At 43.7% G+C, this 18,620-nt stretch overlaps 1 protein-coding gene across 1 annotated transcript; it reads right to left on the reverse strand.

The window, feature by feature from the left end:
- Window positions 1-2,712: 2,712 nt before the first annotated feature.
- Window positions 2,713-17,765, reverse strand: tec (tec protein tyrosine kinase). The gene is made up of 18 exons (XM_083788823.1): window positions 17,639-17,765; window positions 15,732-15,935; window positions 15,226-15,330; window positions 14,985-15,066; window positions 14,399-14,527; window positions 13,961-14,001; window positions 11,257-11,471; window positions 10,559-10,624; window positions 10,273-10,327; window positions 9,879-9,961; window positions 9,097-9,230; window positions 8,819-8,893; window positions 8,388-8,559; window positions 6,978-7,197; window positions 5,407-5,471; window positions 4,218-4,339; window positions 3,947-4,104; window positions 2,713-3,756 (listed from the first exon to the last, which is right to left on the reverse strand). The coding sequence occupies exons 2-18, from the start codon at window positions 15,882-15,884 to the stop codon at window positions 3,670-3,672; spliced, it is 1,962 nt and encodes a 653-aa protein (XP_083644949.1). The 5' UTR covers window positions 15,885-15,935; window positions 17,639-17,765; the 3' UTR covers window positions 2,713-3,669.
- Between the last annotated feature and the right edge of the window lie 855 nt (window positions 17,766-18,620).

Consider the following 18,620-nt stretch of genomic DNA (forward strand, 5'->3'; position numbering starts at 1 on the left):
TGGAGATCTAGATTCAGACACCTTTGTGATCACAGAACCATGCAGCACTACATGTAGTTGGCTGTCTAATTCATTTGAGTTACTCTTATGTTTTTGCTACGAGAGGTTTAAGTCAAACACTTTGATGTTGTGGCTCCAGGTGCCACATTTTGAATGTAAGTGATGTTCAGCAACTACAGACTAAAGACAATAAATATTTTCATGGAAAAGAATAATGATAATGGTGTGAGAATCGTGATCTCCATTCTTGTGGAGGAAAATCGAGATTGACATTTGAGCAAGAATCGTGCAGCACTAATTTTAATCCAGGGATGCTAAGAGCAGAGATGTCGGCATCAAGTACAGTATAACTGTATTCCATTTGTTGCTTGATTGATTGATTGATTGAAATATGTATTAACAGTTTGCAGAATACAAAGACTGTTAACTGTGAATGGACGACCCAATAAAGCATTACACTTGCAATGATGGTTAACCCATTTTGGGCGGGGAGTCGGGGACCCCTTTTGGTGTTAGCATTATGTCATGCTTTAGCTATTGAAAAATAGCAGATGTACAAGCTCATAGCGCGCCACCGAGTGGCGCGCTACGAGCTTGTAGGTCTGCTATTTTTTTTAAATCAAAGAGCGACTGACATAGAAGACATTTTTAGAATCTGATCTCGGGTCAGAATGGAAAACTGTCAGGATGTAGAAGACATTTTTAGAATCTGATCTCAGGTCAGAATGGCTTAAGTCTATAACGACGGTGCATGCTCCTGAAGTCATGTTCTGTATCTCATGGTCACATCTGATATCTTGTGGTGACAACAATAAACCAACCTTTTCTGGATACTAGGAAAAAAACAAACACTATGCCATTTTCTTTTTTGCATTAACGTTATATTATCAATACAATCGTAGTATTTTGCCATTGCTAATAGGCTCTATGCACACAAAATACTTCCGGGCCCTTTCCCTATACTTCCTTGTTCGGTGTTACCGATGATACTAGGCTAATTAAGGCTCTGTTCAATTTAGTGTACAGTGGTTCTCAAACTTGTGACTCTGAGAGGGTCTATTTGGTTTCATTTGTACACTTGAGACCTGATCTGAGTCATTGAGAGGTGTAGCAGAGTGTTTCCAGTGAGCAGCACCCTGGACTCTGTTTGACCAGAATGGAACAGAGCCTTCATTTGTAGTACCACCAGTAACACCTGTGAAGGAAGTATATAGGGAAGGGGCCCGGAAGTATAGGAAGAGTTATTCTGTGCGCATAGAGCCAATTATTTGGGCCACACTTGCAGTAGCCTCAACGGTCAGCTGAACCTCACCGTAGATTGTGACCACAATATGTAAGATGTTACCCATGCATGGCCATATGATCCTCATGCTGTGGGCACTGCGGGCACGTGTCTGGCATCTAGCGGGCACATCTGGTCACGTTTTCTAGGTTGTGGACATGATGGAACTATTAACTGTGCCAGGTTCCTCGTCGCCGCTAATCCCTCATTTGGCCTAATGATTTAATCCTAAAATGCAAGTCGTTAGCGGTGTAGATTACAGCCCGCGCCTGTCATGGTGTCATTATTTTGTAATTGGAGGGAGGTGTGCTTTTTTAAATAATTATGATGTTTCCACAGGAACAAAAGAACGAGTCTGAGAATACAGGGTGAATTAAGTGACTATTTACAGATTTCTTTTGGTGGAATAGATACAGTATACAGCGAGTATAGTATGCAATAATTTACAGTGTAGTTTCGGGTAAACTTAACAAAAATAAATAGCAGTGGTTCTCAAACAGTGGGTCGAGGTATACTGCCGTGTAGACATGTCCAGGTGTGACAAAGTATTAAGTAAGTAATATACCAGTAAAACGCCTGAGGGCGAGAAGAGACCTCGCCCTAGAGGCGCGTGCACGCATCCGCCTCGTTGACGGCAGACTGCTGGGCGAGCGGAGCGCTGGTGCTTTGGCATGGGGGGGGTCAGACCTATACATGGAATGAACAGGTGAGAACAGTATATGGAGGTCTAAGGGTGGTAGCGGGGACATTCTCTTGAGTGTACAGGGTCTGTTGTGGACCCAGGTAGGGTCGGGCCTTCATTTTCGGGCCTGTTGAGAACTCTAGTTTTTGCCGGCTGCCGCACATGGCTGCTTTAATAACTTAGGGGCGGGCCCGTCTAGAGTTCGAATGGACGAGTATCAGTCAAAAGGGAGAAAGCGAAGAGGAAGGATGGATGGGGAAGGATTAGCCTGAGCTAACGTGTTAGGTTTCTGGTCTAGAGGGGCGGCTCAGATTTGCGCACGCCCTGATTGGATCTCATCGATCTGTCCGTCACCCCCGGCCCCTCCTCTCCCCCCTAGTGCAGCGCTACGTCACATCATTTGGAGCGACGCCCACCCGGAAGGGTTGACTCCCACTTTTAGACCAGAGCAGCCAATGCGTTCCTCCAGGCTTTCAATTTTTGCACCAACAAAAATGAAATCCTGGTACGAGGCTAGGGAAGCATCAACATGGAATAGGAACAGGTGCTGACATATATCCATATATGGAGATCTAAGGGTTTGAGGTCAGATGTAGAGTTTCTGGCCAATATTGATGACATCAGGCATCTCCATATATGGGCTTAACTGCGACAGCAGGTCGCATTTACTATGATATCCATCCCTGATGATGTCACGTGATGTCACGATGACCTGGACACCATGTGGGCTGATGTCACGTGATGTCACGATGACCTGGGGGCTTGCCTGGGGTGACCAACCAACCAACCCACACACTGACGTGAAATGCTAGATTCCATAGTTAACTGCGACTTGCGGTCGCAACAACTATACAAAACGTTTGTGTGCAGTTTGCTTGTTTCGAAGTACAGGGGCAAATAATAATATAGACAGTGGTGTAAAGTAACTAAGTATATTCAAGTACTGTACGATTTTGAGTTATTCTTACTTTAATGGAGTATTAACAATTTTCAGTACTTTTACTTCTAATCCACTGCATCTCAAGAGGCAAATGTTGTACTTTCACTCCAATACAATTATTTGAAAACTCTAGTTACTAGTTACTTTGTAGATTTTGATTAATATCTAAGCTCAGCGTGCTTCTAGATCGGCTAATTTTACCATGCAACCAAGTCTAAAATGAGTTATCAAGGCCCACCAAAATACATTTTAGCCAACAAAATCAACTGTATATTTAGTCGACTAAAACTAAAACATTTCAGGTGACCAAAGTGAAATGGAAATTCACTCAAACTATGACTAAAACTAAATCCAAATGTGCTGTCAAAATCAAGACTGCTTGACACACCGTTTGGGAACCAGTGCCGTGTAGAGCAATAGCTACATATCTAGTCCTATAATGTAATGAATATCTGTATTGTACTGTATCAGTGATGCAGACAGAGACCATTAACTATTGTCTCCTACACTGTTCACACAGGAGCAATCTGGTTCAACTGAATGGCTGGACGACGACATGCGTGAGCGCCACCTATTGGTAAGTGATTGGGAATACTGCAATGACCGGGTATTTGTCTAAATAGGGAAGCCAGTTCGAAAAAGAATGGTTACATGAGATGAGCCCAGCCCCTGAGTCCAGCTTGTTTTTGTTGGTGTCTGTAAAACACTTCTGCACTTCGGGCGTCTTTCTATTGGCTGGCGCCGTGGTGGTAGCATGGTGATTGGTCAAGTTTGTTGACGGGGGGTGTCGTCCTCCAGGGCGCTGGAGATCATGTGACACACCTGAGAGAATGACGGACGCTCCTCTGGTCTCTGGACAGACGGACGGACGGAGAGACAGACAGACAGACAGACAGACAGACAGAAATGCATTACTGGAGCATTCAGCTGGGTTTGCATGCATGTTGCATTAATAAGCAGGATTGACTCTGAGGAAGAAGCTCGTAGCCCACGTAACTTTTATTTTCATGAAACAATCTCCTGATTAATTAAAAGGTGTTACCTCATGCCAGCAGAGGTGCATGATGTCATAGATGGCCGGCGTGGCCATCTTGGGCCTGTAGAGGCGGTGACCCTGGGTTACCAAGGCGACCACCTCGTGATTCTGAGACTGCTCGAACGGCATGCGACCCTCACTGAACACCTCCCACATCAACACACCTGGACGCGCGCACACACACACACACACACACACACACACACTTTTAATGCTACTAACAGTCACTGTAGGGGTGCAACAACTGATGATCAGACTAACCAATTTAGTACCGTACCGAATGACCAGACATCAGACTTGCTGCTGTATCTACAGAAGTTGAAGACTTCGGGTGGAGACCATTTCACAGGGAACTTTACTCCTGACGAACTGATATACTGGTGGTCAGCTGACACATACCTAGAGTGCGCACACACACACACACACAGTCACACACACACACACACACACACACACAGGGTTATTATTGTGACAAAATGACCAACGGTATTGTGAACTACAATTTGATGCGATGTGATATGCCTCATATACCGGACAAACTAAAACTAACACTAAAACAAAAAACAACAGGAAATAAAGCCTTTAAAATAATAATTAATAAATGTTTTTATTGATTAGCCAATCCAGGTTCAATTAAAACTAAACCGAGATTGAAAACATAAAGACAAAAAAAGAGTGTAAAGGGCCCTTAAATCAGTGGTGGAAAAAGTACTCATATTTTTTACTTAAGTAAAAGTATCAATACTGCAGAGGTCCGGAATTAAAAATGTAGGCTACAAAGGTATTGTACATACTAAAGTGAGAAATACTGAAGTAAAGTACAAACACCTCACATTTGAATTGTACTTAAGTACAGTAACCTAAAATTATTGGAATTAGAACATTAACACTAAAATTGCTTAAAGGATCTATAACATAAAATTCTACTTTTTCAATTTATTTTGTGTTTTTGGGGCTCCCATATGTGTTTTCTATCCATACAAATAACCAATTTTGAACAATCAGGCTTTCATATCATATGGGTGTTTTAATGGAAATTGCTCTCAGGAACAGCTCAACTGATTTTGACCTCATCGTGATGTCATCAATGTCACCCTACTTATATAATTCCTCTCTTTTTCAGTCTTCAGTTCCAAATTTGCATTTCCACTTTGTTTACAATGTCCACCATTGTTGATATTCCAAGCTGGCATGGAATGGAAACAAGCCTGGGTTTATCTAGCATCAGTATTATAATGACTCAAATATTAAATAATCTGCATATCAGCACCCCACCACCTCAGGACATTGTGGTACTGCAGCTAAAACTGCTTTCAAAGTCCAGAAAGAAATGACAAGGCCTGGTTATATCAGAGTGGTGATTGAGGCTCAAACCATTAGAAATAAGTTTGAGGGACATGGACAATATGATATTAAATATTAAAAGCAGTTTTAAAATGCATGTTATTTGCGCTTTAATGGTTTACCTGGCCATGCCAAAATCTGACACCTTCACCACCAAGGCATCATTCACCAGACAGTTTCTGGCTGCCTGGAGGGGAGAGAGAGAGAGAGAGAGACTGAAGCCCTACACACACCGTCTGTGAACGCCGCGCGTCAAAACAGCCGTCTCCGTTATTTTCAATGAACCTATCCCACACCGGCGGCATCCGACCCGTGTTCACGCCTCGCCTGACGCTCCGATATGCCACCGTTCTATTTTCCAGGCGGTGTGTGCTGGGCTTGAGAAAGTACAAATAAACTGGTCGTGGCTTTGCCATGTGCGACTGCTCACAATGCATCGCATCGTCACGCATTTTGAGCATGTAGATCAGCTATTTTCAAATGGCCGAAATATAATATAGGGCTGAAAGTGGGTAATGCATGCGTGTTTAATTTTTATAAAATAAAATAAAATCAAAATCTACAAAAACTAAAGTTTTCAAATAAATGTAGTTAGTAAAAGTATAACATTGCCTCTGAGGAGTAGAAGTTGTAAATAGAAACACCTCAAAATTATACACTTGCATGAAAGCATGAAAGTGCCCGTTATCGCTGCTTGCGATATATATATATATATATATATATATCGCATTTTTTTATATATATATATATATAAAAAAAAATCTTTAAACAAATGTTCACGTACAAACTTCTTCAACTGGGATTTCAGATAGTGGTCCATAGATTGTGTGTAGAACGCAAATTTCTCACAAATCCTGGCAGAGAATCACGTGTAAGCGTTTTTCAAAGTGCTCAAAATGGTGAAAAAGGTTACAGGCGTATATGCAAAGGCTAAACTTGTGTAACTTAGATAGCATTTTATGTAGACATAGCACTCTATAGTAGTGTATACGCATCGTTTCATTATAGATATTCCACTGTTAGTTTCTTAGCTTACGTATGATTCATATTATATATCACCGATGTAGACGTACTGCGGCGCGGTAGCTAAGCTAACAGCACTACAGAGCTCAAGAACCTGATGTTAGATAAGAAATTGTGGAGGGCAGCCATCCAGGAATCCTGAGTTGGTGTTGGCTAGACCTCACTCTCTCAGTAACTTAAAGGACCACTTCACTACTTCTCTTCCTATAATTGGTCCTAACTAATGTTCACGATAAAATACCAATTTTTTTTCCTACTCAGTCAGTGTCTCATAGGAAGGCTGTGGGCAGTTCAGAAACCCGTCCACCAGTGACATCATCGATGGAGAATCCAAGCTAATAGAAACGGCAGGCTTTCTATTCCTGAAAAGTTGCAATGCAAAAGTTGAAGCCATCGTTCTCACGATAATACAAATCTAAATATATATATATTTTTAAATTGTTTAAAAAAAAATCTGCCTAATGATGATGTCACTGCTGGACGGGTGTCCGAACTGCCCAAAGCCCTCCTATGAGACACAGACTGAGTAGGAAAAAATGGTGGTGTTTTATCATGAAACATTAGTGAGGACCAATTATATGAAGAGATGTTGAAAAGTGGTGAAGTGGTCCTCTAACTAACTAGTACTTGAGGAAATGCAATGCGGGTTACTCCACCGCGCCACACTGACCAGGTCTCGGTGTATGAAGTGGTGCGTCTCCAGGTGCTCCATGCCCAGCGCCACGTCCAGACAGATGCTCAGGGCGTGGTCCTGGGTGAGGCCGCCGCCGCGGTGCTGCTGGACGAAGCCCTGCAGGCTGCCCAGCTCCATGAACTCCGTCACGATGTAGATGGGCCGCTGCTGCGTGCACACGCCGTACAGCTGCACCAGGTTGGGGTGCGACATCTTCCTACATTACGTACACGGGGAGGAACACGTTAACATTACATTTACTGCTGCCTGGTGGACGGTGGTGATGTAAAAGCATCAATACTGCACGTGTAGAACTACTCCGTTACAAGTGAAAGTTCCGGAATTCAAAATTTAAGTTGCAGATGATTTTTGAGTGGTGCAACCACTCCAAGGAACAGCAATGTCTGGTCCTGTGTCGTCCACCTACACTGTAAATCCCTGGAACATGTGACGCGTTTAAACCAAAACACCATGTGTGTAATAATAAAATGCCAAATGTTTATTAATGGTCATAAAATACAGTAGAACACGAGTTCACTCAAACACCTCGAGAACACCTAGTGTTCAAATTCTAAACACCTATATGACTTACTTTGATTGTAAAAACTAAACACGTTTATGTGTTTAAAAAGTGTTACAGGCGATTAAACATGTTCTTCTGTTTATAATCTAAACACTGTGACACGTTTAAAAAGTGTTACAAATATGTGTTTAAAACAGGTTATAACCTAAACGCTTGGGTTTAGTGTGTATGTATGTGTCGTCCGCCTATGTATGTGACGTTAATGAGCACGAGTGTGACTATTAGTACCAGTAGGGGCGCTGTTTGCCAGAAACAGAGAGATAGTATTAGTGCTGCACTGTTGCCTGCTAATGAGAGAGAGAGAGAGAGAGGAGAGTAGGGGGGGGGGGAGAGAGGGGAGTTGCACCACTCAGTTCACACGTGTGTGATTTTTTTTCAAAGTGCTGGAGTTTGGAAGTGCTCGTTGACTGTCACTCAACGGCCCATGCGTACCACCTGTTTTGAATCACATAATGCAGGAGGCAGCAGGAGGTTGCTTTACTGATAACGAGCGCTTCCATACTCTGATACTTGGAAAATAATCATCTGCAAGGAATTTATTGACAGGAAGTCAATAAGGAATAAAATGTCTACGGTGGCTTTTATTAAACAAAAACTTTACAGATTGAAAGAGGATAAAATTCAAGCTTTCCCTACAGCTGCGATGTTGGTAATTTTGACAGTGTTTAATATAATTAGAGAGGACTTTTCTGTTTGGATGAATGGGCTCTCTATGGGAAGTGTCACCTAGGTATCACCTTGCTGGCAAGATGGCAGCCGTGTGAATATCATCAATTGTCCTTCGTAGAAGCGGCTTTGAATGCCCTGCATCCATGCTTACGTACATCATGACTTTGGCCTCTTCTATGAAGTCCTCCTCCAGCATGGCTCCCTCTCTGATGACCTTGATGGCAACTTTGTGCTGAGCTCTCCACTTCCCCAGACGCACCAGACCAAACTGACCACTGCCCAGCTCCTTCATGAACGTCAGCTCACTGGGGTTGATCTCCCACTTCTCTGGAGGGAGGGAGAGAGAGTGAGTGTGTGTGTGTGTGTGAGTGAGTTCTGTCATTTTGTATTGTAGTGTAGTAAGGCCTATTCATAGCGGCAAAGAGGTGACCAGCGAAACGGCGGTTAGTAAAAGCAGAGAGACGTGTTGTTGTGTGAGCGGTGACCACCACATCGTGCACGTCACGTCGTAGTTTTCGGTGGTCACCTCTTCTTCTGGACTATGAATAGGACTGTTAGTCAGAGGTTGTTTAGTGTCGTGTTTTACCGTAGCTGAATCCTGCAGTGGACGGAGCACAGTGGTTCTGGTTGCCAACCGCATAGCGTAGCCTAGCTGCTAGACCTGTACACATTACACACAATAGAAACAATATGGATATACAGTATCTTATGTGCAAATGAGTACAGTGTACAATTTGTGCAAGTCAGAACAGGTGTGACATCCCGTCCGACTACGTGTCTGCTGAGCAGTCGGAACAGTGACATGTTGCCGTGTGTGCGTGCGTGCGTGCGTGCGTGCGTGTGTGTGTGTGTGGTGTACCTTACCTGCAGCATTATGTTTATGGTAGTCTATTAGTTCCGGTATGGAGTTGAAGATGTATTTCTCTGCCAGGTAGAACTGTGGCGGACAGCTGTTCGTCTCCTTGATGTGGTAATGTTTGATCGCGGGTCCTGCTTCACTGTACAGTACAACACACAACCAGCGGTGGACAGTAATGAAGGAACTGTTCTCGAGTACTACAAGTGCATTGTTGACTTGACAGAGCAATGTTTACTTGTAGTAGACTAATATTTGACCAGGGGTGTCTATACATTGACTCTAGTACTGGGGTTGAGTACTTTGACTGTGTTGAAGTGTATTACTGTGTTCCACTGCGCAACACATGACAACATTCAGCCAGTAGGTGTCACTTTCGCAACACTTCTGTCACACAAGGTTCACTTATTTCCCCATCACTTCCCTTATTCCACCTTTTCAAAAGCTCTGTCGATGTATTGCTTTCTTTGTATTAATACAAAATGTCACGTATGACATTATAATACATTAGTTAAGATCACATTAATTGTAGATTACATAAAGGATTATGGCTAAGGCTATTCTAATCAAATCAAATAGTCTAGGGGCCCCAGCTTTTCCACCAAAATAAACTGGTTCTAGAACTGGTTCCGTTCTAGATTCTTGGAACCTTGGTGCTTTCATGGAACCGGTGGACATTTTCTGTTTCCAGTTCCAAACCAATTTTTATGGTTCTGAACCAATTCATTTTCAGTGGAAACACTCTCAATTGGTTCAATAGACAGACAGACAGACAGACGGACAGACGTACCCAGCGACTGTCTTGGAGTACAGTGAGACAACGTAAACTCCCTGACTGCTGGAATCTCGGACGATGAAGGCTCCCTCTTTGTCCTGCCGGGTACACAATAATAATAATAGTAATACAACTTTATTTATATAGCACTTTTTAAACAAAGTTACAAAGTGCTTGAACAATCAAAACGGCAATAAACAACAATAATGCAATAATTAAATAACGGTAGATTCTGTAAAAGTAGGTCTTTAGGAAGTACTGTGACGAATATGATTATAACAGTACAACAATACTGTGATGAATATGATTATAACAGCACAACAATACTGTGATGAATATGACCATTGATACTACATGCAGGGGAATATAAATATATTACGTTTTAGTGTACAGACAATGAGAATCTCACCTCCTTTCTAAGCAGCTCCTCTGCCTTGTTCCTGTTGACATGTTTGCTGTACCAGCTACGACACAATACATACACAAACAAATAATAACACAGTTACTTCATGTTTACTATACAACAACCAATGCGCGCGCGGCCAAAGATAATTTCGGGACCCCCCCCCCCCCCCCGAGGGGTCGCGACCCCCAGGTTGAGAACCCATGCATTACTTTACTGTACATATGACATTAACGTTATATTAGATCAGATAACATTGCATCAAATCAGATTACATTGGGCGTTCACTCACCCATACTGCTGGAGGTTGCCAGACACCTTCTCTGTGATGTAGTTACTGGGAATATAACCCTCTTCTCTGTGAAATACACACACACACACACACACACACACACACAGAGAGAAAGATTGATGTCAATGTATTATCCATAGTGCATACTGCACATACAGTACATGCATCACTGTTTCTCAACATGAGGTTTGCGACCACCAGAGGTCTGAATTTACAGTGTAGATTGGGGGTCCCAGAGATATGAAAATGTCGATCAAATGGGGGTCCGTATTTTACTGTAGATCCTTGACAAAACATTGCATCACTGAACTAAACTATACTATACTGGAACCCCAATCGATACCGTAAAACCCTCAGTGCTGATTTAACTGAGAGTGTACACTGTCTCAGAGTTACAGACCTGTACGGTCTATTTGGACCCCTGGTGGAAAATTAAGGCCCGGCCCGGCCCTAACCTGTGCCCTCATCAAACCCTGTACACTCAAGACACACTCCATATATGGCCAGTGCGCGAGTGTATATATACGGCCAGTGCACGAGTGACCTCGCCCTTTAGGTCGCTTCTCGCCCCCCCCCCAGGCGTCTTACTGTTACATTTCAGTTAAAAAAGAAATGTGAGTACTTATTCCACCACTGCATACAAGGTTTCCGCCCGACAGCGATGATATGGTGCACTGAGTAGGTGTTTGGCCACTCACCCGTACTGGTTGCGTGCGTGGTACCAGTTGACGTCACACTTGTCCAGGAGGACGTACTCTCTGCCCTGGACCAGGGACAGGTCATGAGGTTCCAGACCAGTGAAGTCGTGCAGCGCTACCACCACCAACTCTTCGTCCTCCTCGCTCGCCTCCTCCTCCTCGTCATCCTCGTCTCCTCCGTCCTCTGGGATTGACCGAGGGATGGGAGGAGGGGGCTGACGACACAGAGATACAATTTTGTTTCGTTTTAGTCATATTTTAGTCACCTGAACTGTTTTAGTGTTAGTCTAGTTTTAGTCGACTAAATATCATACGATTTTAATCTACAGTTGATTTTGTCGTCATTAAACTGCATTTTGGCGTAATGACAGATTTTACACTTGGTTGCAGGCTGAACATAGCCGATCTACAAGCTCACGGGTAACGATGTGTTGCGAGCTTCTAGACCTGCTATTTTCAGAGCGCAACACCCGAACACAACCAAACATAAAATGATCTAGTCTCCACACATAGTCCCTCTCTAGCATTTCAAAATTATTTGTCACTATATTTAGTCATTTTCGTCTGTGGAAAAATGGTTGTAGGCGTCTCCTCTAACTTTGCACACCACTTCTTTCTCTGGTAGTCGGGCGGTTTCCAGGAGAGAGTTTTGCTAAGTTGCACTGTAACGCAGCTCTGTTCATACACTTCGCCATTCCCTTTCAGTTTCAGTACATACATTTTCTTGAATGTCCATTATTTTGGTCCGCATTTGATTTGGCAATGAAATGCATGGTTTCTCATGACTTCAATGGGATCTATGCACACACGCCATTTTGGAAAGAACTTGGGCCCGCTTCCCTACTTCCGTCACCGGTGTGGGTGGCTCTGTGCCATTCTGGCCAAACCGAGTCTGCTACTGTGCATGTTGTCTCACTGGAAACACACCAGTGGGTCTCAAAGGGTTCCAAATGGTCCCGTATGGGTGTGGTTCCATTTGTACACTCAGAGTTATGGGTGTCCTTGAAATAAATACCACTGCACACTAAATGGAACAGAGCCTTAATTAGTATCATCAGTAACACCTGTGGAGGAAGTAGGGAAGCGGCGGGAAGTAGGAAGGGTTTTTCTGTGTGCATACATAGCCAATTGAATAACAAATCTGGAGGGAGAGAAAAATAACCTTCGAGCCCAGTTCTGCATCTTCCTTTTAAATACGAGCAATAGATAGTTGTCACATAGACGCATAAATGACACCATATAGCGCATAACCTCAGCGAGGTGACAAATCCCTGGAAGGAGGATGTTCCCTATAGCCCGTCTTTGGCCAGACTGATAACGTGGATTCACTCACGCTTCCTTCCCGGTATCAGTCTGGACTTCGTCCCATAGGCAGCTTGAAAAGTGGGCTAGTGTTTAGTTTCTACTTTCTACGTGAGCGAGCTATGTTGGATTTATGTCGGAGTCTATATCTGAAATAACTGCACTTATAGAGCTGTTCTCATTGTTTCTGTGGAAACGTTTAAAATTGTTACGTCGAGGGCAGCCGTTGTTGGTTTGAAAGTACCGCAGCATGTATGTTACATCACTATACAGATGGACCAATCAGAGGCTGCTTTTCACTGTTGCACGGACAGCAGTTGAAACACAGTCGCCGATTGGCTCCGATCATTTTTCTGATTTCTCCATCTTCCGCATATACTCTGCTTATGGGCCGAAGTCCAGACTTGTACCGGGGAGGAGGCGCGAGTGAATCCACATTATGTGTCTGGCCAAAGCCAGGCTATACTTGTCCCCAATCCCCACCCACTTTCACCGAAGTGAGTGGGGCAGGGACTTTCTGTGCCTTCTCGAGATATGATAGCAAAGCAAAGCAAAGTTCTTTGTTTACCCAGGGAAGTGGACTAAGCCAAGGACTTGTTTACAGCCACACCCTGCTCATAGAACATTTCATGGTAGGGGTTAAAAAATGCCTTGCTCAAGGGCACTTCAGCGGTGGTCATTTTAACGTGCCGGTCCGGGGATGCGAACTGGCGACCTTCCGGTATCAAGACCGCTCCGCAAACCGTTCGGCCACCGCTGCTGTAGCTCTATACTGTAGCTCTATGAATTAAATGGTTAGAGAAACACTTCACCGCATGCATGACTGTCGCTTCCTTTGTAATGTCATCGCAGCCTTATGCCAACCTGCATGCCAACCTCTCAAGCGAGCTGTCACTTACAAGCTGCATTGTTTTGCCGCTTGTGTTGCAGAAACACTAGCAGGATTAACCAGTCCAGTAGTCCACAAGTTATTATTATATTTGACAACATTCAAATCCAGGTATACTGTACATATCGTGTACACAAAAGGAAAATAATGGGCTGCTCTGCAATACTTTGCAGGTGTCGACGACATGTTCAAAGTCAAAAGTCTGAGGCGTGAAAGTAATTCATTCTTTGGCTGTCAAAAACGCGATATCACTTTTTTTAATTAACGCTATATGACGACGCTTTTAATCGCTTCATAGCGATATGAAACAGACTCGTTAAAAATCTACTTTTAGCCCTGGCCCCGGTCGCTAGGCAACACCTTGCTCATCCCCGCCCGCACGAAACGTGCACACGCATATAAAGTGCTGGTTTAACGGCGATCTTTGAACGCTCTATGGCGATGGAAAGCCATCCGAGTTTGTGTGTGTGTGTGTGTGTCTGTGTGTGTGTGTGTGTGGGGGGGGGGGGTTACCCTCTCTTCTCCAGGAATCGGGGGCAGAGGTTTTCTGGAAACTAAACAAATGAGGAACAGAAAGAAAAATAAGAACATGTGTCGTTTTGTCTTCTCCATTTTCCTCACAACTGTAACGTGCTATTGTGAGTTTCTAGTGTGCGTGTGTTTGTGCGTACCTGTACATGCGTGTGCAATCATACATACATGCATGAGGGGTTGAGGGCAGGGCATGCTTGCAGGAATGCGGGCGCATGCGTGCCTGTACTTGGATGTTCTATACTTGTAAGGACCAAATGTCCCCACAAGTTTATTAGAATTTGAGAAAATGTCTGTCTGTCTGTCTGTCTGTCTGTCTGTCTGCGCACTCGTGTGCATGTGTGTGTGTGTGTGTGCCTTGCATGTTTTCCTCTGCCGTCGGTGTATGAGTGTGCATGCATGCGTGCATGCGTGTCTTACTATCTCCAAACAGGTTGTACTCTCCGCAGCCCATGGCCCGTTTCTCTGTCTGTCGGCAGCACAGCCACACCCCCTCCAGCCAGAACTGGGGGTGGAACTTTGTGGCGATCAGAGAGTTGTGTTTGATCTCTGATTGGACACACACAGATGGCATAATTAATATGATTGGCCAAAAACAGGAATATTCGCCACCTGGTGGTCACCAGTTTAGGCTTTGGTTGCCAATTCGACCAAGAAAATGTAATTCTATTATGCATGTAATGTGCATGTCTTCACCTGTACACCAGATTAGAGGAATTTTCGAAATATGGATTAAAAAAATATATATATATATATATATATATAAAAAAAGATTATTATTATTTTTTTTCAAAAGAACACGTCTTAACGACCGTGGCATCTGGTCCATAATTGGCAATAAAATGTCTTGTCGTTTATGGCTCTTAATGAAAGTACCAAAAGTAAAACTACTCGTTGCGCAGAATGTCCAATTTCACAAGGTCAAATATATATAGTATATATAATATATATAAGTCATTTGAAAATTGAAAAGTATAAGTTATTTGAAAATAGCAGAACTTCTGACCTTCTTTGAGAATCTGTACCCACACACTCCTGCTGTCATGAGTGGGAGCGAACACGTAGAGGAGGCCTGAGTTGTACACCACCTACACACACACATGCACACACACACACACACACACACACACACACACACGCACGCAAGTGTGCATACATAAGTGAAATGATGCATCACCTAAATACTCACGAGGTGTGTGTGTGTGTGTGTGTGTGTGTGTGTGTGTGTGTGTGTGTGTGTTAATTACCTGGAAGGGGTATTTGTTAAGACATGGGATGATTTCACCTCCATTCTTAACGATCTCCACACACCTCACTCTGCTCAGATCGATGGAACCCCGTCTACTGCGCTTCTACACACACACACACACACACACACACACACACACACACACACACACACACACCTTCATCAGTATACCCATGGGCATAAAAAAGGGACTCTCCAGTCTCCATATACTGACGACAACAGGGATCTCTATCTCTACATGAGGTTCCCAGTTCGATCCCAGGCTCCCCCAGAGTTACTGTCGAAGTGTCCTTGAGCAAGACTCTGAACCCCTAATTGCTCCTGATGAGCAGGTTGGTGCCTTGCATGTGTTCCTCTGCCGTCGGGGTGTGTGTGTGTGTGTGTGTGTGTGTGTGTGTGTGGGTGTGGGTGTGTGTGTGTGTGTGTGTGTGTGTGTGTGTGTGTGTGTGTGTGTGTGTGTGTGTGTGTGTGTGTGTGTGTGTGTGTGTGTGTGCGTGCGTGTACCTCTCCCCTCTCTTCATAGTAGCTCAGTGTGTGTGCCGTCAGGACGAACAGTCGTTCCTTGTAGTTCATGGGAGAGGTCCTCTTCTTCTGCTGTGAGCGCTTAATCAGCGTCTCCTCCAATACCAGCGCCGCGCTCATCCTTGGCCAGCCCATGCACGGAGCCCATTGGCTTAATTACGTATACTGCCTCAGCACTCAGCTAGACTGGAGGAGGGGGGGGGGGGGAGACCTTTGTTAGTCCAGGAAGACATAGGCTCGATCAAAGATGATGTGGATATTCATAGAAAGATCCTTGTCATACAAATGTAGTCGTTGATTGACACCAGGCTAAAAAGAACTATGATGATTCTGACACCAGGCTACAAAGAACTGATGTACAGCCTGAAGGTAACATCTAGCACCATTCATATGAACTATGATGCACAGCCTATACATGACCTCTATCTAGCACCATTCGTATGAACTATGATGCACAGCCTATACATGACCTCTATCTAGCACCATTCATATGAACTATGATGCACAGCCTATACATGACCTCTATCTAGCACAGGCATTCAGATGAACCCCTGGATGACGTGTCAGTTCCACATAGAGGAAGTGAACCAACAATTGAGAGAATTGATGAGTATGGCCTAGCTAGAAAATAGAAGGATGTGGCATTGTGGTTTGACCTGTGAGACCCATACCCTGAAGAAGGCATTTTGTTGGTCATCTTTTTTGCATCGTATGAGCTGTACTATAGTCACACATTGTGAGAATAATAATTATAGGCCATCTATCTACTAATATATATATATCCCTTAGGATGTTTTATGATTTTTCTTAACTGCTTCTTCTTAACAAATTTCAGTTATTCATTGCGCTATGCTTGTTATGCATGTTTAAAGGAGTCACACGATTATTGATCACGTGTTCAATATACATATGCTACCATGGGCAGTCCCGAATTCCAGAACGCACGCGCGGCGCTTTAATGGACTGACTCTGACTGCATGGTGTTTGGTCACTTTGGTGTCATAATATCCGTTGTGAACTTACATTATTTGATACGCCACCGGTAGTAAAACATGACTGTCTATAAAGAAAATACGAGCGTCATGATGTGAACCATCAACCATTCCCATGGCTATATCCTCGACCCTCTTACAAACTTAGCAAGGACAAAACGCCATGAGGACTGGTCGACGCAACTGGACAACACGCTCGCACCTTGACGCGCACGTCGGTCGTCTTCAACGACAAAGTCTACACTCTACATACACGCACGATCGACGCACCTCTCTACTAGGCATACTCTATACTACTCTACCTACTTAAAATTAACGTCACGCACGTCTTGAAGGTAAACTTTAGACCTAACAGCGCAGAATACAGTCCCGAACAGGGACCCAAACATGCAGTGGTGTAAAGTAACTTTATACATAGCTACTGTCCTACTTTACTTGAAGCTATTAAAGTACAATTTTAAGGTAGCGTGCCTCCATGGCTACTGCAGTACTTGTACTTCACGTAATCTCGGATCCTAGGCTACTTTTAAGTTTTAATCCACTATACATTTATTTGAAAACGTATAGTGACTTTGTAGATTTTGATTATTATTACAAAACATACATTAACCGCTTCAGCCTTTTGAAAATATAGCCTAGGGCTACATAACATTTGAAAACCTTAAATGGCATGGGATGCATATACGTTTGGTAGCCTATAGCTCTGCTATAGGCCTTCTTTACATTTTGATGCCGATACAATTACAAGAATGTGTACTTACTCAAGTAAATGTTGAATTCACGGCTTTTACTTGTAACAGAGTATTTCTACATTGCAGTATAGGCTATTGATATACTTTTACAATAAGTAACAAACGTGACAATCGTGCCTGCTAAAGTGACAGTTGAATTGCTTACCTTCTGCCATTTGTTGTCCCCATGCAGAGACACGTACACAACGTAGGAACAGAAGTCAGGATTCAGTAGAAATGACTGACTGACACTAACATAGACGATAGACTGATAGCAGACTGGCACAATAAACTGAGTGTGACAATAGAATAGAAGGAAGTCCGAGACCGCAGCAAGGGGGGGGGGGGGGGGGTTTGTCTAGAGAATGAGAAGAGAATTAAGCCACACATCGACCATAAGGAAGTGAAGAATCGTAAGGTTTAAGTGACGTCCCGACCCAACTCATAAGGAAGTGTGCCATGTATGATGTATGTGAGCTCCCTGCAGAGCAGAGGCTCAGACAAGGCAGCGTCTAGTGAGCTAATCTAGTGAGCTAATTTAAGACTTCCGGTGGACGATCTCTTCAAAATAAGAGTACCCTCTAGAGTATTGAAAAAAAGTTTAATTTGCACATTAAAACTACAAATTAAGCATTTAAATGATGCTATATGATGCTATAAGACACACATTATGTTTCTGTGTAAGAATAAGTAATTAAATCCTTATAATAATAATAATAAAGTTATCTAAATGGATAAATGCTATTCACTGGAGTGCATGGACTTTATAAAGTGGACACTGGACAAAAGACGGCTCCGCAAGGCAACTATCTGGACATACCCACGCGTTCGGGGAGATGTCCTATACCACACCCCACTCTCCGCTAAGCGGGAGAGGTGTAAAATTCACAGTAGCAGACCTTCTACTGGGGTCAAGGCTGACAAAAAGTACAGTTTCCGGACCCAGAATGGACACTGGACAAAAGACGGCTCCGCGAGGCAACTATCTGGACATACCCACGCGTTCGGGGAGATGTCCTGTACCACACCCCACTCTCCGCTAAGCGGGAGAGGTGTAAAATTCACAGCAGCAGACCTTCTACTGTGGTCAACGCTGAAAAAAGTACCGTTTCCGGACCCAGAATGGACACTGGACAAAGAGGCCTCCG

Source organism: Protomyctophum parallelum, assembly GCF_964188405.1.
Source record: "Protomyctophum parallelum genome assembly, chromosome: 18".
Taxonomy (NCBI): Eukaryota; Metazoa; Chordata; class Actinopteri; order Myctophiformes; family Myctophidae; genus Protomyctophum; species Protomyctophum parallelum.